This window comes from Hyaena hyaena, unplaced genomic scaffold, assembly GCF_003009895.1.
Source record: "Hyaena hyaena isolate Hyena2069 unplaced genomic scaffold, ASM300989v1 scaffold_474, whole genome shotgun sequence".
Classification (NCBI taxonomy): Eukaryota; Metazoa; Chordata; class Mammalia; order Carnivora; family Hyaenidae; genus Hyaena; species Hyaena hyaena.
The window spans coordinates 1,389,846-1,414,760 of NW_024081104.1; the positions used below are offsets into that span (position 1 = coordinate 1,389,846).

The following is a 24,915-nucleotide window of genomic DNA, read 5'->3' on the forward strand; positions in this document are numbered from 1 at the left end:
AGAAGCATATTTAACGGAAATGCCTGGGGGAAAAAAGATGCTGGTGGTTTTCATTGTGCAAAACTGGAGAACATTTGATTTGACATTTTCTTGGCTCTTTGGTTTTGGCTTAAGAGGGCTGGCAACATGAATTGGTGACACACTTTCACAGGGGCGAAGTGTCAGGCCCATCTAAGAATGGGAGAGACTGCAGGCAAAGGGACTCATGCAGGCAAAAGGTTCTGGATGTTTCCACTGGGCCATTTGGACAGTCACACCTAGGTGTCTGGTGGGTTATCGCCTATTGCCTCCTCAGCTCACAAGATCAGAAACCAACTTGTCAGCCTGCTGATGGCAGAGGGCCTTTGGGAGTGATGTCATCTCAGACCACAGGGTGATTATGACTAATTGTTAGTAGCTCTGGGCAGTTACCAGTGAGTCAGGAGATGAACTACTGGTGTCAGAGGATCAGACAGCAGAGGACTCTGGCCTGTTAGGAGAGCCTTGAGTCATTAACCCCAGGTAAAATAGGTAACAGCATCTAACCCAAAGGTCATGGTCAGTCTGGGTAAGGTCACGCTCACAGTGTGTATGTGTGGTGCCCATGGGTGGCCCTGCACATAACCCGTAAGTCAGAAGGATTTAGGCGAGGCATCAGATCTGAGCCAGAGGGTCACTGAGAGCTGGATCTGGGCCCTCTCACCCCTGTCCTCAAGGGCTGGGACAGTCTGTAGGTGCTCCCTGAGGTTAGTGGCCTCTAGGCTGTCTGTGAATCCCTGCTGGAGGTGGCTGTGTTGTTTTTCATGCTGAGGAGGGAATGAGTCCTTGCTCGGCACCAGCTGGGCCCTGCCCTGCCTGAGCTAGTTTCCTGCATGCATTGCATGGCCCTGGGCTGAGCTTCTCCAAGATTACTTAGGGTTGGGGAGCATTTCTGTCTCCTTGTGGTGGGTGAGCAGCTCCCCTAGCCTGTTGCTCTCTGGCCCCCTGCCTCCCGTGGTAGCTGCACCTATTCAGAGTTGTACTAACTCCCAGTATAGACTACAAAGAACTGGGTGCTAGGCTGGTCTTCCTGTAGATTTCATGTAATTTTCAAGGTAGCCCTGTGATGTGGCTGGTGATATTCTCATCTACAGATCAGAAGCCAAGGCTAAGGAAGGGATGTGATTGGATCAGGATTATAGAGCAGATGGAGGTAGGCCTGGGATCAGACCCACTTGTGCAGAAAGGATTAACCTGACACCGGGGGAGGGGTGGCCTTTGCCTTAGGCTTCTGAGTGGCTAGTGTCCTCCCTGAGTGTCTTTGTTTACTCAGAGCCACATAGTCTACAGTAATAGTATGGTTTATGGTGGGTGCTTTTGGCCATGTGGCATCTACTCAATCTCTGGAGATTGAGGTCTTCATGCAGGTGGCCACCTATGTCAGCGTCACCAAGCCCCAGTAAAAAACTCTCAGTGCTAAGGCTCAGGTGAGCTTCCCTTCTTGGTAATACCCAATGCACATTGTCAGATATCGGTGCCAGGAAAATAATGCTGTCCGTGACTTTGCAGAAGCTCCACATTTGGTACTTTTCCTGAACTCTATCCGTGTGCATTCCCTTGTCTGGATTTAATCTGTGTCTCCCACTTGTAATACACTGTAACCATGTGTATATCAGGTTTCAAGGTGAGTTCCAGGAGTCCTTGTAGCAAATTATTGAACTTAAGGGTGATCTCGAGAATCCCCAAATTTGTGATTGGTGTCAGAGGGGTGGGCAGTCTTGGGGACCCCTGTACTTCACCGGCATTTCTTAAATCAGGAACTATTATGCATGAAACCCTGTGTTCCTCAAACTCACCCAGATGGGCCAGAGTAGTGCTGTCCCCACCACCAATGTGATTTTTCCTCTGCTCTGGGGCAAGCCCAACTCCCAGGAGAGATCCTCCTGGGCCTTCACCACTAGCCCCTCTACACAGAGTGGCCTTTGGTGGCCTGAGCTTCCCCAGCATGTCCTCCAGGAGTGCTCCTTCCCCCCTTAGGGCCACCTCTGGACTGCCTGGCCTCTGCCAAGCTGGGTCCTGCTGTGCAGTCCATCTTCCTGCAGAGAAGTAATGGGTCATGTGATTATACTCCCATACGTGACCCAGGTGGATTGTGCTGATGTCATCATCATTGCATGAAAACACCCATTTCAATATACCTTCACAGCTCTGCATTACAGGATAACCTTTACTAATTGATCAGGAGGAGGTGACATATTTTTGTTTGAAATTGGCATGCTTTAGCTTTTTTTCAGGCTTTCCTCATTGAATTTCCCCTTACTGGGAATAGGCAGCTCATGTCCTCTGGCCACTGATTTCTTGTAGATCCTTATGCCAAAGTTACTGGTCTTTCTTCACCCACAAGTAGGTGTTCTAGTCATTTCTTTTTTATTGGAAAATATGTCAGATTATACACAGTACACAAAATAAAATTCCAGGTGCTTTCTAAGAAAACTTGAGAACTAAGTGTCAAATTCTTTATTTTTAAATGTTTTATTTATTTCTGAGAGAGAGAGGGAGAGATAGAGAGAGACAGTGTGAGCAGAGGAGGGTCAGAGAGAGAGGGAGACACAGAATTGGAAACAGGCTCCAAGCTCTGAGCTAGCTGTCAGCACAAAGCCTGACACGGGGCTCGAACCCACAAACTGTGAGATCATGACCTGAGCCAAAGTCAGACGCTTAACTGACTGAGCCATCCAGGCGCCCCACTAAGTGTCAAATCCTTGGTAGCAGTAAGGAGAAATAAGATAAAAATTTAAATGCATAAAATGAAAGACTTCTAAATAAAATTAAAAAAAAAAAATCCAAAGTATGGACTACTACTAACCAGTCAGAGGTGGGAGGTAATGGCTGAGAAGGTAATTAACAGGGTGATGAAGGGACCCCCAAAGGTAACTTTGGTGCCTGATACCACTTCCAAAAAAGGCAGACTGACCATATGTCCCAGCAGGTTATAGGTTACCTCCCCGTCCCTGGAAAGGTGAGTGGCAAAAATGCATGCCCCAGGGATCCTCCCTAGGGAGAAGGGCACTGAAGCCACCTCCCAGATGCATAGACACCTGAACCTTACAGTCACCAATGGGTCAATGGCAGCTGATAGCAAGAAAAGGCAGAATGATATTAAGTACACTTCATTTAAGAAGGTAGAAAAGTGAACTATACACTTTGATTCCCCTGAAAGCCCTAGATTATTTGCTGGATTTAGCAATCCAGAACCATCTCTGTGTAATTTATGTTGTCCTGTGATACATTGTGTCTTTCCAAACAAGTATTTCTATACATTGTATTTAACTGAACTGTTATCTTGACTGGAATAGGACCATTTCTTACTCTAACTCTTCCACATGATTAGGAACTGTGCCTCCAGTAGTGGTGGGCTCTGAGGGGCAGCTATTGAGTCAGATGCCTGCCAGGGACTCAATCAGCAATCTCCTTGCTGAAGTAACACCGGCTACCTCCACTTCCAGAGGTTCACCTGCAATGTTGTATCCTCTCAGCAGTATCACAGCAAGAGGAAAACGAACTTTTATCAGCATCAGTGTATTGCTGTGCAATCAAGCGTCAGCACTCTAGTCCTTCATTTCTCCTGAGAAGCTTGTGTTCAAGAGAGAGAGAAAAAACTTAAAAATTATAAATAAGCTAGATTCATTACAGTATATGATAATGGATACCACACTCTTCTTGGAATGTGAAAAAATAAAAACCTCAAACATAGGAATGAAAATTTCAGATCATAAAAACTATCTGAATTTGAGAATTTTAGGTTTAAAAATATGTATCAAAGAGCTGTCTGTTGAGTAACATTTTTTTGGGAAACACCACAATGTGTAAAGAGGCACCCAGTTGGTGTAGCAGCTATGAGGTCTGGCCTCTGAGTGCAAAGCTCCCTTCCTACCCACATGGGCTCCAGAGACCCAAGACATCCCCTGAGTTCCGGAGCACAAGGTCTGTAAGTCGTAAGCATGGTTTTTGAGGCAAACATCAACTTTTGAGTTGAGTTTTCACTAAAAAGTCAGAACATCCCTTCTGATCTTGAATAAAGTTCAAATACCAGATGAAGTGTTTTCTCACTAATTAATATTTAGACTTTTTCCTTTTTTCATACAAAACAAGTGGTTCCACACACTTAGGATTTCTAGCCATATCACATGAGTGTGATTTTTTTTATATCATTTTATCCACACAATACTTTAGTGTTTTAATAGAATACTGCACATAACTCCAATTTTAGGGGGAATAATTAGAATATTGTTTTTAGGAAAGGCATGTAATATTCCAAGAAAAATCTTTATTTAGAATGTAAGAAGTTTTATTGTGACAATAATCCTTATGTCTTCACTTCCTTCAGTTTCTTACTTCCAATAAGCTTTCTAATATTAAAGAATTATGAACGTCTTTACCAAAATTTACTATAGCTGTGTGATTTACTCTTCAATGTAATTTCAAGATGTGGAGAAGAACAAAACAGGCATGCTCTGACGTCCTTCCACAGAAACACGCTCAGTGCTTCCTTTTGGAATTCCTTGTGACACGAAATTACCAGAGAATGGCATCCCGCAGAGCTACCGAAACCTTCTCCCGGCGCTCGTGGTGTGTGTGTGGGGTGTGGGTCGCTTCTCCAGGGGCAGCGGGGGTCACAGCTTCCTGTGCACCTTCTGGTGCTGGATCAGGTGCCCGTGCTGGTTGAAGGCGCGCCCGCACTCCCCGCACTCGTAGGGCCTCTCGCCCGTGTGGATCCTCTGGTGCTGGATGAGCACGGAGTACTGGCTGAAGGCCTTGCCGCAGCGGCTGCACTCGTAGGGCCGCTCCCCGGTGTGGGTCCGCAGGTGCACGATCAGTGTCGCTTTTAGGCTGAAGGCCTTGCCGCACTGCGCGCAGCGGAAGGGCCTCTCGCCGGTGTGGATTCTCTCGTGCTGGACCAGGGACCTCCGGGCGCTGAAGGCGTGTCCGCACTCACCGCACACGTAGGGCTTCTCCCCGGTGTGCACCCGCTGGTGCTGGAGGAGAGTCCTCTTGACACTGAAGGCGCGGCCGCACTGTGCACACTCGTGCGGCTTCTCCCCGGTGTGCACCCGCTGGTGGCTGCGCAGGACGGTGCTGTGGTTGAATGCCTTCCCGCAGAGCGGGCACACATAGGGCCTCTCTCCTGTGTGGATCCTCTGGTGTTGAATAAGATGCGAGAGCTGAGTGAATGACTTCCGACACTCAAGACACTCATGCGGCTTCTCACCCGTGTGTATCTTGTGGTGCTGAGCAAGATCCGAGCTCACTCGAAAGGCCTTTCCACATTCATTACACTCGTAGGGCTTCTCGCCGGTGTGGATTCTCCTATGTTTACTGAGGACAGAGCTCTGGCTGAAGGCCTTCCCGCACACACCGCACACATAGGGCTTCTCTCCGGTGTGTGTTCTCTGATGCTGGAGGAGATGGGAGCTCCGACCGAAGCATTTCCCACACTCCGTGCACTTGTAGGGCCTCTCCCCACTAGGAACAGCCTGATTCTGCGAGAGAGGCACACTCTGGCTTGAGACCTGAGCTTCAGGTGGGCCACTGGGGCTGGGACTCACACAGAAACTCTGCTCAGGTTCGTAACTTCTTTGATCAGACCATCCTGTGGGTGCTTTCTCCAGAATCACTGGTATTTCCTCTGAAATAAATGGCTTCCGACTCACATCTCTATTTTGGTTTTCTCCCTTGTTTTCATATTCTGAAACAACAAATTCAAAGTAAAAATGTTAACCTATTCAAAACAGCAGAGCAAGTGCAGCCTGGAGGAGTGTTTGGCTGACGAGAGGCGGCCGTCAGGGCAGTGGCCCCTGAATGCACATGGCTGCATGCTGCAGAGCAGAAAAACCACAACTGTGCCTGATACCTAGAAATGTGCGGACAGGGCAGTTTAAGGGGCAGGTGTGACCTGTGGTCTTGAGCCATCCCCCTGCGCAAAGCGTACACATGGCACACAGCAGGGTTGCAGTCCATTACCACTTGAGTCCCACCCTCCCTGGAGTCCTTGCGTACAGAGCTTCCAGGGACCATTTGTAGCAGGAATAAATGTGGGACCCCACCTGTAACTGCAGGAAACCTTGTGGGGCTGACAGCAACACAGGAATAGCAAAGCCTAGTATCAGGCTGGCAGATGTGTTAACTCTCGTGTGCATGTCCAACACAGGACCTTAAGACTTGTACATGGCGAATTGTGGCCTCCTCTTTGTGGAGAACGCACTGCGAGGCGAGATGAGACAGAAACGTGATGGGAGTCTTGGCACGTCTAGTCTGGAGAGGAGTCCTGTAAGGCAGCAGTGAGCACTGCACGAGATTTTTAGTATCAAGTTAGGGGCTCTACAGGCTGTGTGAATGTGGGAGAACAGGATGTACTGATAATTTTTTCTTTTCTTTCACAAGCTCTATGCCCAATGTGGGGCTTGAACTCACTACCCCAAGATCAAGGGCTGCATGCTCTACTGAGCCAGCCAGGTGCCCGAGAACAAGCATCTTAAATCTTGGAAACCAAGCCATTGAGATGACAAGATGCCACTTGAAGACAAAACTTCTCGGAGGTGTACTGGGATGTTGTGGGAGGATGGGCCGTGCTCATGGAGTGATCGTCACCAAGGACACTCTACAGGGTGTCAGGCCCATATCAGGGCCAGAAGCAAGAGGTAACTCTGCATGAGCAGCCAGGCCTCCTTATGAACTCTCAAGTGCTCAATCCAATTTCAGTGCTGCAGCTTAGATGGCCAGCTCCTGGCCCCATGCTGCCATCTCCAGCTTCCCAAAGGCCTTTGCCAGAAACAGCATTAAAATCTGTGTTGCACTCGAGTGGAGTTTCAGAGTGAGAATCCCTCTGGGCAGAGGAAGATCTGAGGGAATTTTCACTCTCCCAAAGGTGTACTCAAGGTCTAGGACAGGTACTGGGCGGCCAGCAGCCTTGAGGGGAATTTCACAAACACTAACCCAGCCACACCCACAGATCCTGAGCGAGGACAGCATCCAAGCATGCATATGAACTGCTTCTTTGCTCTCCCTTCTCTCCAGGGGAGGTGGAATAACTTTTTCACTGGTTCATGTGGGTAAGAACTGGGTATTTTCAGCTTAGGGAACCACATTCTGCTCTGTTCCTTCATGTTCAAAGACTTAACAGAGGCAGTCTCAAGACAGAAACCTGTTGAAGTCTTTCCCTACCTCAATCTGGTGACAGGTATGTTGCATTTGGGGTTCTTTATCAGAAATGATGTGGACAAGCAACCAGTCATTTTCCAATTATGTGCTGTCTGTAATAAGGATATTTTCAAGTCCAATGAGCCCCCCACCTTGCTGGTAACAGCATTATTGAGATATGAACTTCACTTTTTTAAAAAATCTTTTTTTTATAGTTTATTTAGAGACAGAGCATGAGTGGGGGAGGGGTAGAGAGAGAGGGTGACACAGAATCTGAAACAGGTTCCAGGCTCTGAGCTGTCAGCACAGAGCCTGACATGGGGCTCAAACCCATGAACCGTGAGATCAAGACCTGAGCTGAAACCGGACGCTCAACTGAGCCACCCAGGCACCCCTGAGCTTCACTTTTTAATTAGTTCATAACTTGGTCTGGAAAGACATATGCTATACAGCGGGTCACCTGGCACCCCAAGCCGAGTGGTCCCTACACAAAGCCAAGGGATCTTCTAAGATGACTTCTGACTGATATTTAGAAAAAGATTTGGGCCAAGTTGGTCAATAAGTTAAATATGCTTGCGGCACCTGGGTGGCTCAGTTGGTTAAGGGTTGAACTCTTGATTTTGGCTCAGGTCACTATCTCATGGTCATGAGATCAAGCCCCATGTCAGGCTCTGCACTGGGCATGGAGCCTGCTTAAGATTCCGTCTCCCTCTTCCTCTGCCCCTTCCTTGCTCATGCTGCCTCTCTCTCAAAACAAACAAAGTAAATAAAAGATGCTTGTTTTGATCTATGTTGCCTTTTGACTGACAAGGAATGGTTACCTAGGAGGGACAAAGACACATCAAATGCTAATACTTGTAGAAGTTGGCAGCAGGAAGGGGCGCCTGGGTGGCTTAATCGGTTAAGCGTCCGACTTTCGCTTAGGTCATGATCTCGCGGTTCGTGGGTTCGAGCCCTGCGTCGGGCTCTGTGCTGACAGCTAGCTCAGAGCCTGGAGCCTGTTTCAGTCTGTGACTCCCTCTCTCTCTGACCCTCCCCTGCTCATGCTGTCTCTCTCTCTCTCCTAAAAAAAAAAAAAAAAAAAAAAAAAAAAAAAAAGTTGGCAGCAGGCAGACTGAAGCAAGCCCTCCACAGAGGGTCAACATGAGAAGAGGCAGGAGTGGGAAGTTGGGAGACTCCTGTGTGAGGCCTTGTAGAGGTGGGGGTCCCACTCCAGGCTTGATTAACCTGCTCTCCACACCCACCCCAAGATTCAGCAGCACTCGGACTTCTTCACATCGACACAGGGCTCATGTCTATGGTCTTTCCCCCTAGGGACAGGTCCAGAGGAAGCCTCCTTTGGTGGCTCAGGACTGCAAGAGGAGAGCACAAGCACCCACCTGACCCTTCTCTACAGAACAAGAGCTGCAAGTCACTGGGCAAAGGAAAGTAAACTTCTCATTCTAGGGCAGGTAAAAATCACAATGGCTAGGAAGGGAAAAGAAAACTACCCTCTACTTCTGAGGGAGAGGCAGGAAAATGATCACGAGCCCAGACAGCGAGAAGTCTATTTCGACTAGTGGAAGGGCTGCGAACCAAGAATGCAAGACCTGCCTGAAACTGGGGATGGATCAGGACAGTGGAGCACTCTGTCATTTCTTTCTCCCCTGCCTAAAAGGCCAGCAAGCACTGAGTAACAACAAGCAACAGAAGACTACTGCTGGGGGTGGGGGGTGCTGGTGGCCAGAGCACAAAGGAAAAGCTGCTCTTGCAGGCACACCTGGAAGCCTGAAAGTCCCCACCCTGTGCACTAAGAGGTGCCAGAGGAATATGAATCCAGTGGTGCACTGAAGGCAACTATGGGAACAGAACCCAGCCAAACTCCTGATTCGGGCTTGCACGCTAACCACCTACTAGGAGGGGCTACGTTCCCAGACAGATATACTACTTACCTCTATTTCTACTGTTTTATTTAAACATTTTTTTTTTAAATATTTTTATTTATTTCTAGGAGAGAGAGAGAGACAGCGTGAGCAGGGGAGAGTCAGAGAGAGAGGGAGATACAGACTCTGAAATAGGCTCCAAGCTCTGAGCTGGCAGTCAGCACAGAGCCCGACGCGGGGCTCGAACCCACGAACCGCGAGATCATGACCTAAGCGAAAGTCGGACGCTTAACCGACTAAGCCACCCAGGCGCCCCTCTACTGTTTTATTTAATGATAGCTGACATTCAATAAAAAATTATAAGACACCCAAGAGAAAGGAAAGACTATGTGTACATGCACACACAGTCAAGAGACTAAGTGACTCACAGAATCAGAATTAGAGATAACCCGTATGTTGAACAATATGAATGATCAGACGGGGAACCTCAGCAGATAGATTCTGTGACTGAAATGCTCGATGTAGAAAATATAGCAACATAAGAATGGCTCTGAGAGGCTCATCGCAGACTCAACCCAACTGAGGAAAATACCAGTGAACTTGAAAATAGGTCAACAAAAATTACCCAAAAAGAAACACAAAGGCAAAAATGTATGAAACAAAAATAAATCTGATATGGATCAATATCAAATGGCCTAACTGCATGTAGTTGGAATTGCAGAAGAGAAAGAGAACTGGGAAGTAAAAATATCTGAAAAGATAATGGCTGAGATTTTTCTAAAAATGGAAGACATCAAAACATAGATATTAGAGTCATACATGTTTTGCTGTAATATTTGAGAGAGTGTGTGTGTGAGTGTGGGTGAGGAACAGGAGGAGGGGGAAAGAGAGAAAAAAGAGTCTTAAGCAGGCTCCATGCTGACGTGGGGCTCAATTCCATAACCGTGGGATCATGACCTGAGCTGAAATGATGAGTGGAATGCTCAACAAACTGCCACACAGGAGCCCCACAAACATGTTTTCAAAATACCAACTAGAGGGGCACCTAAGAAGTGTCCCAGGTGAGCATCCGATTTAGGTTCAGGTCATGATCTCACAGGTCCATGAGTTCAAGCCCCACATCGGGCTCTGTGCTGATAACTCAGAGCCTGTAGCCTGCTTGGGATTCTGTGTTTCCCTCTCTCTCTGCCCGTCCCCTGCTTATGCCCTCTCTCTCTCAAAAATAAGCATTTAAAAAAAAAAAAAAAAGGAAAAAACCCGACTAGATAAATCGTATTCAAACTGCCAAAAACCAAAGAGAAAATAAAATCTTAGAGGTAGAGGAAAAACACATAACAGATTGCAGACTCATCAGAAACAAGTCAGAATACAATGAACTGACACCCTTAAAGTGCAGAAAAAGAAAAAATAAGTCAATTTACAAACACCAGTGGAGAGAACACCCAACAATCAAATCCAAACTAATGTTAAAGGGAATTCTTTAGGCTGCAGAAATATAGTTTACAAACAGTGGGATTTATACAAGAAAATGAACTTTTGGAAATGGTTAAAATGAAGGTAAATATAAGACTATGTAAAAAGGTTTTTTTGGGGCGCCTGGGTGGCTTAGTCGGTTAAGCGTCCGACTTTCGCTTGGGTCATGATCTCGCGGTTCGTGGGTTCGAGCCCCACGTCGGGCTGTGCTGACTGCCAGCTCAGAGCCTGGAGCCTGTTTCGGTCTGTGACTCCCTCTCTCTCTGACCCTCCCCTGCTCACGCTGTCTCTATCTCTCTCCTAGAAATAAAAAAAAAAAAAAAAAAAAAAAAAAAAAAAAAAGGTTTTTTTAATCACTCTAAGAGAGCTGTCCAAAGCAAAAATGGTTCTTCACTAGAGCACCTGGCTGGCTCGGTTGGAGGAGCATGGGACTCTTAATCTCAGGGTCATGAGTTCAAGCCCCATGTTGGGTGTAGAGACTACTTAAATAAACCTGAAAATAGTTATGCACCGTTCCTTTATAGCATATTCAAGAGTAGACCTTATGACAACACTGTCATAGAATCTGGGACAGAAGAACAAGGATGCTGTAATGAAGCAAATGTTTGTGTCCCTCCCTGCAAACTCATATGTATTTGGTGGTGGGGACTTTGGGAGGTAATTAGGGTTAGATGAGGTCATGAGGGTGTGGCCTCCACGATCACAGTAGTGCCTTCTAAGAGACCTCAGTGAGCTTACTCACTTTCCCCCATAGGCACACAGAGGCCATCTGCAAGCCAGGAATAGAACCCGCACCAAACTCTCACTTTTGTCTTGGACCTCCAGCCTTGGGACCTGTGAGAACGAAATTTTTCATGTTTAAGTCACTCAGCCCATGGCATGGCAAGTTTATGGCAGCCTGAATGGACCAATGAACAATCATGCTTCTCTAACAGTCTTTGAACACATGTGAAATGGCGTTAGCACTGTTTGCAGGCACACCGTGGTTAGAGATACATAGGTCAACCCTAGAGTAGCCACTAACCATCTCTGTTCTTTGTTGCCTCTTCCTCTTCTCTTTTTTAAAAAAATTAAGTTACTTGTAGGGCACCTGGGTGGCTCAGTGGGTTAAGCATCCAACTTCGGCTCAGGTCATGATTTCACGGTTCGTGGGTTTGAGCCCCGTGTCGGGCTTGGAGACTGCTTCGGATTCTGTATCTCCCTCTCTCTCTGACCCTCCCCTACTCATGCTCTCTCAAAAATAAATAAACATTAAAAAAAAATTAAGTTACTTCTCATGATTCTATTTTATCTCCTTTGTCTGCTTCTTAGTTTTAATACTTCTTTTGATTATGATATAGCTTAGTGTGATTGTATTCAAGTTTATTAAGTAAGGGGCTCACTAAGTTTCTTAGATCTGTGAGTTTATAGTTTTCGTCACATTGGGAAAAATTTCAAACATCATTTCTTAGAATATTTTTTCTGACCCTCTCACTCCTGCTTTGCTGGCTTCAGTTATATATATCGGCCTCTTTAAGATTATCCATAGTTCTAATGTCCTGTAGTCTTTTTTCCCCTTCCTTTTCCTTTTCAGTAGTTTCTAGGATTTTGTTGTCACTAATCCTTTCATATGCAATATCTAATCTGCCACTATTTTACCCAGTGAACTCTTTATCTCTTGCATTGTTGTTTTCATCTCTAGAGATTGGAAATGGGCCTTTCATGTATCTTCCATGCCTCTAATTAATATGCTCAAAATTCCCCCTAGTCCTTGAACATATGGAATAAATTTTTGTTTTAATATCCTGGTCTTCCAATTCTTTAAAAGTTTTTTTAACGTTTACTTATTTTTGAGAGAGACAAACCATGTGCAGAGGAGGGGCAGAGACAGAGACAGAGAGAGAGAGAGAGAGAGAGAGAGAGAGAGAGAGAGAATCTGAAGCAGGCTCCAGGCTCTGAGCTGTCAGCAGAGCCCGATGCGGGCCTTGAACTCACTAGCCATGGGATCATGCCCTGAGCTGAAGTCAGATGCCTAACTGACTGAGCCACCGAGGGACCCCTCCTGGTTTTCCAATTCTATCACTGCTGTTGTCACTTCTGGTCAGTTTAACAAGACTGTTTTTTCTTCTAATTATGGTTGTATTTTCTTACTTCTTTCTTTGTATGTCTGGTAATTTTTTATTAATGCCAGATATGAATTTTACTTTGCTTCATGCTGTGTATTTTTTATTTCTAGAAATATTCTTGAGCTTAAGTATTCTTGGTTAAGTTACTTGGAAGAGGCATGTACGGTTCTTGCCTTTGACCTTTGTTAGACCAGACCAGAATAGTGCTTAGGGCTCTTTCCCCCGACTAGTTACAAGTTTCCCACTCTTGCTGTTGGGAACGGATGGTATTCCCAGCCTTGTGTGAGCACTGGGCACTGTATTTACCAGCCCATAGTTCCGTAAGCTAGAATTGCATATGGGTTGTCTGAAAAATAGTGTTAGTGTGAATACCTGTGTGGAGGCTCAGGGAATAAACACACTTCAAAGCTCATTCTTATGTCAAAATTCAGCCCCTGCAGCTACAGGACTAAGAGGACTGTTCCCATGCTTCTCTCAGCTCCTGACTGCTACCTGCATTCCTTGCCATGTGGCCCCCTCCACCTTCAAGGCAGCAATGGTGCATCAAATCCTTCCCACTCTTTGAACCTGGTTGTCTGACCCCCAGACCCCGATTTAAAGGGTTCTCCATTCCTTAAAAGCAAAGGGTTAATATAACATAATCACAAGAATAAAACCCATATTCATAGTCTTGAGGATTATGCAGGCAGGACATGTACTGTGCCGAGAAAGAGCTCGGTCTCTTTTCCTCTTCTAAGGACACTAATCATAGCAAATCAAGGCCCGACCCTATGACCTCACTTAACCTTAATTACCTCCATAAAGCCTCCAACACCAATACATGAATGGGGGAGAGGACCATCTTAAATCCTGGCTACCACAGCCTCTACTCCTTCTAAAGAGGCCGCTGTTTCCTGGCTTTGGACAATTTCCTTGCTAGTGCTAATACTCAAGAAGTCTTCCTGCAGGTGTCCAGAATTCTTTGTCAAACAGACTCCTCCGTGGGACTTCTAGCCTCCCTGACATCTCTGGACTCTTGGCTGTGTGTCCTCAAGTCTGGGAGACCACTGGGCTCTGCCAGGTTTCCCCTCCTTGCACTGGGATCTTCTCCAAGTGGTGAGATGGGACAACTGTAGGGATCACCCCTTTGTTTCCTGTCTCTTGGGAATTACTTTCCTTCACTGACTGATTTCCACTGAGAGAATAATGTCCAACATCTTGATAGCCATGGTTTCATAGATGTTGTCCAGTTTTTCAGTTGTTTCAAGTGAGAGGTAACTCCCATCTCTGTTTACTCCATCTTGGCTGAAGTAGAAGCCCTTGTTGTGGCTGGATTTTTTAATAGTTTTATATCAGAAGTTTGTATCTGTAACCAATACTTAATTAGGCATATTTCTGAGATTTCTAGAATTTAGTGTTACCTGGTCTTCTGCAATTTGCTTTACCCTCTCAACACTGTGTTCCTGATTCATCATATTGTTCTATAGCAGTTATTAAATAACTTTCACTAAAGTACATTCTGTTTTATTACAATACAATAGCTTATTTATCTGTCTAGTCTACTGCTGATGGACATTTGGGTCATTTCCAGATTTTTTTTTTTATCATGAAACATGCTTCTTTGAAGATTCTTATACATGTTTCTTGGGGTTTGCACACAAAATTCCTTACTATACATTCAAGAGTGGAACACTTGACACAGAGATCTGTATTTTCAACTTCATTAGATGCCACAGTGGTTTCCAAAGCGAATGTGCACATTTACATCCTCATTAGCTGCTTAATATCCTAAACCAAAGTTGGTAATGTCAGGTCTTTCCTTTTTTTTTGATCCTGAAGGCCTAACATGGAATATCATGGCAGTTTTATTTTCCATTTCCCTGATAAATAATTAGGCTGAGCATGTCATCACATTTATTAGCCCTTTGATTTTCCTCCTCTATCAGAACTTGTTCAAGTTTTGTGCCAACGTTTCTTTTTCGATATTTCTGCTTTTTTTACCCTCTTCAGAGTAATTATTAAGTGTATATACTGTTTTGAAAAATGGCAACATTAATAGGTTCTTCATTTAAAAAATCTGGGTTTATGGTCATCTATTTAACAAAATTTTTACACATCTCATTTTTAAAAAGTTACACTATATGTTTTTTAAACTGGAAAACACACAGTTTAATTGGGTTTTTTTTGACTTAAAAATAAAAAACCTCTTCTTCATAGAGTAAAGCTAGTAAGGCAAAGAAATAATTACCCACTTGCACTGAATAGAAAATTGTCTTCTATTGTTTGAAGCTTCCTAAATAGGTAGTTTCTTTCCTGATGCCGAAGTAACAAGATGAGCAAGATGACTTTAATAAACAAAAAAATAACTGTACAGAAGGTTACTCAATCATTCGTGGCATAAAAGCAACGCATGAGCAAAGTTGGAGGAGCAGAGCCCTCACTTTCAGAACAATACAGCTTCACCTGCTCTTTCAAGTATAGACTAGGGAAGAATGTTTTTTTACATGTGAGAAGACAAAGAAAAAAAACAATTCCACTGAAACAAATTTTTAATTTAGAACACCCCTCCCCGTGATTTTGTAGAGACTAAGTGTGCCGTGAACAAGAACATACGTTCTGCACCCCAGGAATCTCTACATTCTGGTGAGTCATGAGCATTAACACTTTCAGGGATCGTACTGGCTTAAAAAGATGAGACATATACCTACCCCATGGACAAGGGGAACTGTCTTGCCTACAAGCTGTCATGTGGTCACGTTTGGAGTCGTCTGCAAAAGGAAAAGAGAGCTAAGAGAGAACAAAACAGTTCTCAAGAACAGGAACTCCTGGGGGCACCTGGGTGGCTCAGCTGGTTAAGTGTCTGACTTCAGCTCAGGTCATGATCTCACGGTTTGTGGGTTCGAACCCTGCATTGGGCTCTGTGCTGACAGCTAGCTCAGAGCCTGGAGACTGCTTCAAATTCTGTGTCTCCCTCTCTCTCTGACCCTCCCCTGCTCACGCTGTTTCTCTCTCTCTCAGAAATAAGTTTAAAAAATTAAAAAAAAAAATTTTTTTTTTTTTAAAAAGAATAGGCACTCCTGGGGTACCTGGGGGGCTCAGTCGGTTAAGCAAATGACTTCAGCTAAGGTCATGATCTCACAGCTTGTGAGTTTAAGCCCCACACTGGGCTCTGCACAGACAGCTTGGAGCCTGAAGCCAGCCTGGGGCTGGGATACTGTGTCTCCCCCTCCCGCTGTCCCTCCCCTGCTCATGCTGTTTTTCTCTCTCTAAAAAATAAACATTAAAAAAAAAAAAAAAAAAGAATAGGAACTCCTTTCATTGCTGTTCACTGGTTGTTCCAGGTAAGTTAATTCACAGAGTTAAGACCGCAGGCTGCTCTGCCTGAAGAGGCCCTAGGTGGCCCTACTCCTGTGTCTGTCACTTGTCAGTGTGCACAGCTGCCAGGAGCTGATCAGCCCTAGTGAAGAAGGGCCAGCTCCTCTCACTCACCTGAATGTCCACCGCCCAGGCCCCTAGTCTCCTCAGCCCCTTGCCCATCCAGGACCCAAGGCTCTTCTCCTCGCTCCAGCTGACAGATCACATTGGGCTTCGATCCTGGGAGTCCTGCTCATGGGGAGGGAAGGCCTTTTGTCAACACATCTGTGAACACCCATACCCTACCTGAGTGGCCTATAGGCATGAGACAGACAGGTGTGATGTCCCTCTAGAGCTGAACACCTGGAGGCAACCCCCAAAGCCCCCACCCCAGGTCCCCACCCTTGGCCAAACACACACAGAAGAGGCCTGCTGAGGGGCCATACCCAGTGATACCACGTTGCCATAGGTCTCCATCATCACGTGTCGGTAGAGGCCACGCTGAGCAGGGCCCAGGCGGTCCCACTCCTCCTGGGAGAGGAGCACAGCCACATCTTCAAAGGTCACCTTGGCCTGCAATGACAGGGGCTGCTGAAGGTTGGATTGAGTCTCCATGTCTGAGATGGAATGGGTACAAGCAATGTGGGTGGGGGGAGTGGAGACGTCCTGGGTCAGGGGGGAGGGGAAACACATGCGAGCAGATGGGAGGGTTCAGGAAGGGGCCACACTGTTCAGGAGATACAGTGACACTCAGGCTGCCACCTGGAGCCTTGGGCATGGGAAGGCTGTGAGGAAATGCAGGGGTGCAGCAAAGGCCCTGCAGGCAGCTCACCTGGGGTCCTGCTGGTGGTGGCAGGAGCCTGGCTGCTGCCATCGTGTGATCCCCTGAGGTTTCTGAGGAAGATGGAAGTCAGAGAAGCCTGTGGGGCTGAGAAAGAGGAAGGAGCACATGAGGGGCCCACCCTTGCCCCCACTGTGAACTCTCATGGGCCCAGGAAGATCCCATCTGAGATGCCTGGGGACACCTGTTACCCCAAGGCTCCAGCCACAAAGTTTTGCTCTCCAGACCCTGGGGTCCTCATGATCAGCTAGGGAGCTAGCAAGGACTCTGAGGCACCTGCTCAGGCCCAGTCCAGGCACAAGGGCCCGGGCCAGAGCATTCACACAGGGATGAAGCATTCGTCAGGGCTGGTGTGGGTGCCAGGCCAGGCTGCCTCCACAGACAACTCCCCAGTGAAGACAGGCTGGGAATGGATGGCTTTCCTCAAGGTCCACACTCCTGTGGGGGCCTCACCCAGGTCCAGCATGCTTGGCGTGCCCATAACTCCTGTGGGCCCACTGACGACTCAGTCTCATCTGGCTGTGCCCCAGTGGCCCTGATGCTCCAGTGAGGCTGGGGCCTTCAACCTGGTAGTGGCTCCACCAGGGACTGGGAACCGAGGCAGGGCAAATGGTTGATTGTGGAGGATTAAGCCCAGAGCCACCCAGGGATCTGGTCTGAGCATCTGACAGGGAGGCCTGGGGGTGAGCAGGTTCTGGGAACTTATCAGGATAATTAAGCTGAGGTGTCTATCATGTTCAAATTACTGGGTGGACAAAGGGGGACCAAAGGCTCTCCAAATGGGGAAACGGGGTTCACATCTTTTGGAGTGCCAAAGGGGGTCTGCAACAGGAACACAGAAGTCCAGTGGACAGATCACTCTAGGAAAAATGGTACAAGATGGTGATCAACCATCTCATGCATGGAGCTCAGCCGGTACCTCAACAACAGGGTGCCTCATCTGTTTGTTTGATTTCTTTGTACAACATCTGATGTATGTGTGAGTTTGCATGGAAACTTTGGGGAACACAACCCTGAACTCCTAACTGCAGCTGCCTCTGGGACACAATGGTAGACATATCCACCAAGAATGTCCATTCCCCCAAAATCTGTGTGTGTTTGTGTCAATGCAACTCTAATTAGGATTCCAAGAGGAGCCTTTTAAAGGAGTAAAACTACCTCGAACTTATATGAACAACAGATGCTGGAGAATAGATAAGAATAGAATTTGAAAAAACAGGTGTGAGGCAGGGTGGTCTTGCCTCACCAGGTCTCAGAACAAAGACGGGGAAGCCACTGCCACCACCTGCTCTGCCTCCTGCCCTCTTGGCAGCGTATCCAATACCCACATCCACTTGAGCAGCTCACAGACCTGCCGTCTTTCACTGTCAGTCATACTCCCCATGGCCTTGTCCAGGTGCCTCTCCATGAGTGATCTCCATACCCACACCCCACCACAAAGTGGCCCTATGACTTCCATGTGGTCAGATCCCTGCCCACTGTTGGCAGGGTGACAGTTGGTCATCTTGCACTCCTGCAACTCAGTCCTCCTAGGTCTCCTGGACATTGTTCCCTCAGCCACGGCCTTTAGCCATCCTCATCTGTGTAAGCATTTGATGTTCATGTATAACACAGCTCTGGTTCCGTGGGAACCTGGCAGAAGTAGTCATTTGCACTATGGCCCCACTGCAACTAGGCCGGGATCCAACAATAAACACCCAGAGGAACCTCATTCAGGGCCTTCCCAGTGGGTACAGATGACCCAGGAGGTATGTGGCTCATGTGGCCATAAGGCCTTAAGCCAGACCAACTCCTGCTCTTGCCTGTGTCCTGTGTCTGTGCTCCTTCCAGCCCCACATCCTGCACATACCTGGCACTGGCCATGGTTATCCTACAAGCCTGAATGTTCGGCAGAGCCTAGGGTCTCCTTTTTGATGCATTTGAGCTGGCAATCCCCTTCCTTCCAACTCAACATCTTCATGGGGATTATCTCAGACACTTAACAGGTAACACTAGGCTTCTATTTCTGCCCCCAGCTCAGTCTGGGCACCTGTACCCAAGACCTGATCCTGAAGCTCTCTTTCCTCCTCGTTCTTTCACACCCACTCCAAATCCACCCTCCCAGTGCACCCAGAACCTGGCTCTGTTGCAGCAGGCTCGTTTATCTGCCTCCCATGTATGTGAACAGTGACTATCCTTGGCTTCAACTAACTTCCTGGCCCCTCCACCGCTGTTATGAGGCTGCTCAGAACCCCGCCCGGGGCCTCCTCTTTGCCAGGGAAGTTCCTGCCCTTTGGCTGGTGCTTGGCCACATCTCCCTCTCATTGAGGCCCTTCCTGACCCCTTACCTCAAGGGCCTCTGCTTTGTCCCATCCTCCCCTCTCCCTTCCTGCCTCAGCAGAGCAGCCATCAGCCCAATGTTTGCCAAGTAAGTGAATGAAATTAAAAAAGCAATGACACCATACTTTAACCCTGTCTCAGAAAAGCCACCTGGCAGTTATGCAGATGAACCAGATATGCCATCAGACAGTGGGCACTCCCTTGGAACAGACCCAGGCTCAAGGACGGTGCCACTGCCAACCCACAGTCCTTCCACACACAGGTCATATACCCACTAAGAGAAAGATTTAGGCTGTGCTAGACAGACAGCAGGTAAATGAAACCGTGGGAACAGAGAGCATGTCCAAGATGCTTGTCTTTCAGAAACAATGACTCCAGGGCCATGAAGGCTGTATGTGTGCCCTGTCCTCACCTGTAAAACAGATCACATCCCTCCTCTGCAGGCCTCAAGAGGGGAGAGTGCTCAGGGCCACTGGGTGCAAAGTCAGATGCCGCTGGACTAAGTGTTACCTCATTCAATTAGATTAACTCAGAAACACCAGGCTGTCAACATGAGTCGGCCATTGAGGTGGGTGGAGAGGGCAAAGGAAAAGATTCCTACCTGGAGGGAGGCCTGGAAAAGAATAAAAACAAAGGAGCTCTACCTAGGATGACCTTCACACATTAGCAAATTAAAAAAAAAAAAAAAAAAAAGCATATCACATAGTTCTGTGTCAATACTATCACACAGCATTTTCTGACTATGATCCGAAGATTTGTGTCCTTCCAACATTCCTATGGTGAAACCCTAATGCCCAGTAGGACGGGGTTAGGAGGGGAGGACTTGGGAGAAATGCTTAGGTCATAAAGCTGGAGTCAGGATGAGATCAGCGCCCTCATAAGAAGAGACACTCCCAGGGCTTCCTCACTCCTTCTACCATGTGAGGACACAGCAAGAAGTCTGCCACCTGAAGAGGGCCTTCCCCTGACCATGCGGGCATCCTAATCTTGGACTTTCAGCCTCCAGAACTTTGAGAAATGTCTAGGGTTTTACAGGCTACCCAGTCTACAGTATTTTGCTACGGCAACCCAAAGGAACTAAAATGACTGTATCCTGGGGCGCCTGGGTGGCTCAGTCGGTTAAGCGTCCGACTTCAGCTCGGGTCATGATCTCACAGTTCGTGGGTTCGAGCCCCATGTTGGGCTCTGTGCTGACAGCTCAGAGCCTGGAGCCTGTTTCAGATTCTGTATCTCCCTCTCTCTCTGACCCTCCTCTGCTCATGCTCTCTCTTTCAGAAATAAATAAAACATTAAAATAAATAAATAAATAAAATGAGTGTATTCTAATAAAAAAAAAAAAGGAACAAAAAAAACGCAAGAAGTGATACTAATTTTTAACAAGTCTGTGATTTCAAGCAAAGACATGCAAAACATTGTGGACCTCAAAACCAACAACTGTCAGGTAGGAAAACAGAACCATCCAGGGCACCCAAACTGGTTTTTAACGAGCCACCTCTCCCCAACCCTGACCTCCATGATTCTGATGTCCACCTCCATACTTTGCTCTGTGAGAAAAACATAGCAGTTTAGACAGGAAAGGAGAACGGATGGCCCCAGAGCTGGAATCACCATCGCTGAGTCTCCTAACAGACGGTGAGGAAGGCCATGCCACCCCCACGAAGGGGCAAGCACAAACAGCAACAGCCCTGGGAGTGCCTGCACCAGTGCACACCCATCCATCAATCACAGTCATTCTTAAGATGCAGGAATTTCATTTTTGGAAATCTACTCAGGGAATAACCCAAACAAAACCAGAACAGATCAATGTTCTCAGCAGCAGCGGATGCTTAATGGGAAAGAAGCCACACTGCAGAGAGACGCTTTGCCAAACACAGTCTATCTCTCATGATGACCAAGCAGCCAGCAACGGACAGGAACTATAAGGGACTGCAGAGATGCAAAGAGCTTAGAGTTTGAAGTTTATTGTTACCATTTTGTGTTGTAAGCTAAGCTTTAGAAACTTTTCACCCTTGTTGGAATTCCTGACAGGCTTGATGTAAAAGGGCAAGCAAGCCTGTGCTCCAAAGACCTCGCACCAGTGACAGGCTAGCATGGGAACACCGGCAGCGCCTGGTCTGGGTGACAGCTCCCAGGATCTTCCTCCCTCTGTCCTCACCATCCTCACCCACAGGCTTTTCTGATGGAAGGCCCTGCCCCTCTTCATCTCCACAGAGCCCCACCCTCCATGGGGGAAGCATCTTCAAAAAAGGCAGCTCGGAGCCACTTGGGAACACAAAGCACACGCCTGCAATCTTCCATAGTGAACGATCCCGCATCCAAACCAACAGCTTTCTTACACACCAGCAACACCTGGTCAGAAAACATACAGGAGAAAAAATTCTGTTCACAAATGACAAAAAGAAACAAGCTTAAAATAAACTTTAGAAATGTGATGTTAATTCTGCCCACTGTATCCACAAAACCAAGGTGCCTTGAGCCAAGTGGGCCTGGGGGAAAAGCAGTGGCTTCCACAACAGCAGGGCCAAGTCTGCATGAACAAATGGAGAACAGAGGAGGCAATTCAAATTGTTGAGGAAAGATGATTCAATAAATGGTGCAAGGATAAGTTAAATGCTTTAGGAAAAGTAAAATTACGCCTTTACATACAGTTCAACAAAATCTCCCAGAAAGTAGAGGATGGCAAAGAGATTAAAACAAACAAACAAATTTGGCCAGAAAAAACTTAGATCATCTCAGTCTAATGAATCCACCAGGCTAATGAAATGAATAAGATTTAAAAATTTAAGTTACATTTTATAAAAAGAACTTGAATACAAATACAGATATATTTATATTGTTTTAGGTGGGAAGGGCCTTTCTAAGCAAAATACCAAAAGCAGAAATCTGCAGGCAGAGACTCCCACATTTGCTGGATGAAAATTAATACCTTATGCACATCAAAGCCACCAAATTCCAGAAGGGGCCCAAAGACATGTAAGAATTTAATGCATGACAAAGTTGGTTTTCCAAATCAATGGAAAGATGAATTATTCAATAGGTAGTGTTAGAAATAGCAAAGAGGGAAAAAAATGAAGCTGGATTCCCAACTCACCCCACACCAAAATAAATTCCAGATGTATCCAACACTGCACAAGTACCAGAGAAAAACAAGAGTTTATTTTAAAAATTATCTTGGTGTGGGGAAAGTCCTTTAAGACATAACAAAGCTCAAAAGTCTTCGGAGTAAATATTTTATGATTAAAAACTTGAAATCTCTTTAAAATTTTTTTTTTTAATGTTTTATTTATTTCTAGGAGAGAGAGAGAGACAGCGTGAGCAGGGGAGGGTCAGAGAGAGGGAGACACAGATTCTGAAATAGGCTCCAGGCTCCGATCTGGCAGTCAGCACAGAGCCCGACGCGGGGCCCGAACCCACGAACCGCGAGATCATGACCTAAGCGAAAGTCGGACGCTTAACCGACTAAACCACCCAGGCGCCCCATGAAATATCTTTTAAAAAACCCAGAACAAAGGACCATAAATGGAGTCAAATGTCAATTTGTGAAGAATATTTTCAACATAAAGGGAAAAGAGTATGAGCTGGCAGATCACAAAAGAAATACAAAGGAAAACAAAAAAGGAAATACAAAGGCACACGAACAGTTTCAACCTCACCAATCATCGGGGAACGGAAATTAAAACATTCATGTGACAACAATGCGTGGAGGGTGATCCTAAGGCCCCCACCTCCCTCTCACTCCGCCTCCGAGTCCAAGTCCACCCTACACACACCGGGTGTACAAAACCGACGGAACGCACCGCCACGAAGACAGTTTGCAAGTGAAAAATCTAAGTATCGACCGGTAGAGCATGGCTACCCCCATGCCCCCGAGCTTCCCTTTTAGGTTCATAACCGAAAACAGCACACGCAAAATCCAGAAAAGGGTACAAAGGAAACCAGCCAGTGCGGCCTCTGCGCACACTGGAAGGCTGTTCCCAACGAGGACTTCCAGTTTTTATATTTTTCTCAAGCGTTTACATTTTTAAAAGTGCATGTTACTTTCCATTGAAATCTTAAAAAGCACATAATAAACTAGGGAAATATTTGCAAACCATGTTAGAAAAGCTGGGTCTCCTTCATTAAAAACGGGCTCTTATAAGGTAATAGGGGAAAGAGCGTGAACAGAAACATGGGGAAAGGATGTAAAATTAGGAAAGTACTTCTAGCCAACGAGATACCAACGCCGCTCGGAGGCGGAGAAACGGCTTACTGCGAGCTGCACAGGCGCTCCGGCCGCTGCGGGGTCCGGTTGGGCTTCTCAGCCTCTGGTTCTGTATTTTGGGGAGCCCTTGAGCGAGCCAGGGACTCGCGGGTCGCTGACCCCCCTCCCCGGGGCAATCCCTCCACCTCCGGCCAGAGCTCGCCGTCCGCGGGGGAGGGGCCCCGGGAGGGTCGGGGACGGGGGGGGAGGGGGAGGCGTCTCAGGACCTGGGGGAGGGGATTCCGGGCGTGGCAGGGCCGGAGGACTGAGGGCCGGGACACAGGGTCGCAGGGAGACTGTGGTGTGTGTTAAGGGGAGGGGCTCTGGGGCGTGGCAGGGGCCGAGGGGTAGGGGTCAGCAGAGGCCTGGGTGCGGGGAGCGGAGGGAGGATTGGGGTGTGGCAAAGGGCCGGGGGAGTGGGGGCTCAGAGTGGGCTGCGAGGAGGGTAAGGAGCCCACTGCGCGCCCACAAGAGGAGGAACCCGGCATGAGGGGCGGAAGCGGAGCGTGCCCGCGGGGAAGCGCCCTGTCCGTGAGGATCACCTGGCTCCACCTTGCGTGCTGGCAGAGAGGCCCGGCCCGCCAGTGCCCACGCGCACCGCCAACTCACCTTCCACGCCGCAGCCTCACGCGCGAAGGGACGGACGCCCGCAACGCACTCAGACAAAGGGGTCGCCCCGCCTCGTCTGCGCACCCGCCAATCCCTGGGGGCCCCGCCTCCTCATTCCCCGCCCACGCCCCCGGTCACCAGTCCTTGAGCGCGACACCTCCCAATCGTCCCCGCCTTCCCCGCCGGCGCCATTTTCCTGACTGACAGTGATACCGCTTCCTCCCGAGCCACCGAGAGGTGAGACCTCCGGCGCGCCTAGAGAGGACACGCTGCGCTCCGGCCTCGCAGTTACCGTACTTCCGGCGATCCTGCGGTAACTTCTAGTGACCCTTCCGAGCATCGGACCCACTGCCAACCTGGTTCTTCTTGAGTGGAGTTTCGGACTTGTGTCCAGACTGGTTCCTTTTCCGCTCCTAGCCGGATGCCACTTCGGAACGTGCCTCCTCGGTGCTGTGACCTGGGACCCGGCAAGAACCTAGAGGTGGTCGTCACGTGTGACAGTGACTGCCTCCTCAACCACCCGCACTGTTGTTCACGGGGGGAAGGTGAAGCCTGCGTCCGGGAGGGTGGTGGACGGTGCTGTAGCATCCCCGGGGAGAGAAGGCTGAGACAGCCACGACTAGAATGATTAGGCGTGTTCTAGAATAACTAGAAAGGTTAGGGCTTTCTTGGAGGACCAGTTGGGAAGCAGGAGGAAGAGCTGGCCATCTCATCTTTTCTGATAGGCGACCCTGGATTGGGAGTATGACTCCGGGACTTCAGTCAGCGATGGGAAGAGAAATTAAGCAGGAGGGGGGGACAGAGAGCCCCTCTACTGGGACGCCGTTTCTTCTTGCCTTTTTCCTTTTAGCCTCTTATTATAGAAACCTTCAAAGATACAGAAAGGTAGACAAAGTAGTGTAATGAACCCCACGTGTCCATCAAGCAGTTGAAACAGCCAGTCTCTTCACCTGTTTCTCTATCTAGTTATTTCCTTCC

At 47.6% G+C, this 24,915-nt stretch overlaps 1 protein-coding gene across 8 annotated transcripts; it reads right to left on the bottom strand.

The window, feature by feature from the left end:
- Positions 1-4,265: 4,265 nt before the first annotated feature.
- Positions 4,266-24,028, bottom strand: ZNF250 (zinc finger protein 250). 8 transcript variants are annotated; one of them, XM_039254109.1, is made up of 7 exons: positions 23,938-23,953; positions 21,253-21,437; positions 16,761-16,856; positions 16,375-16,516; positions 16,064-16,177; positions 15,283-15,342; positions 4,266-5,704 (listed from the first exon to the last, which is right to left on the bottom strand). In XM_039254109.1, the coding sequence occupies exons 3-7, from the start codon at positions 16,800-16,802 to the stop codon at positions 4,632-4,634; spliced, it is 1,431 nt and encodes a 476-aa protein (XP_039110040.1). In that variant the 5' UTR covers positions 16,803-16,856; positions 21,253-21,437; positions 23,938-23,953; the 3' UTR covers positions 4,266-4,631. The 8 variants fall into 8 exon arrangements, with proteins under 8 accessions (XP_039110040.1, XP_039110041.1, XP_039110044.1 ...); XM_039254110.1 differs by having other exon boundaries at positions 21,244-21,437; XM_039254113.1 differs by lacking the exon at positions 21,253-21,437 and having other exon boundaries at positions 16,375-16,501; positions 23,938-24,028.
- Between the last annotated feature and the right edge of the window lie 887 nt (positions 24,029-24,915).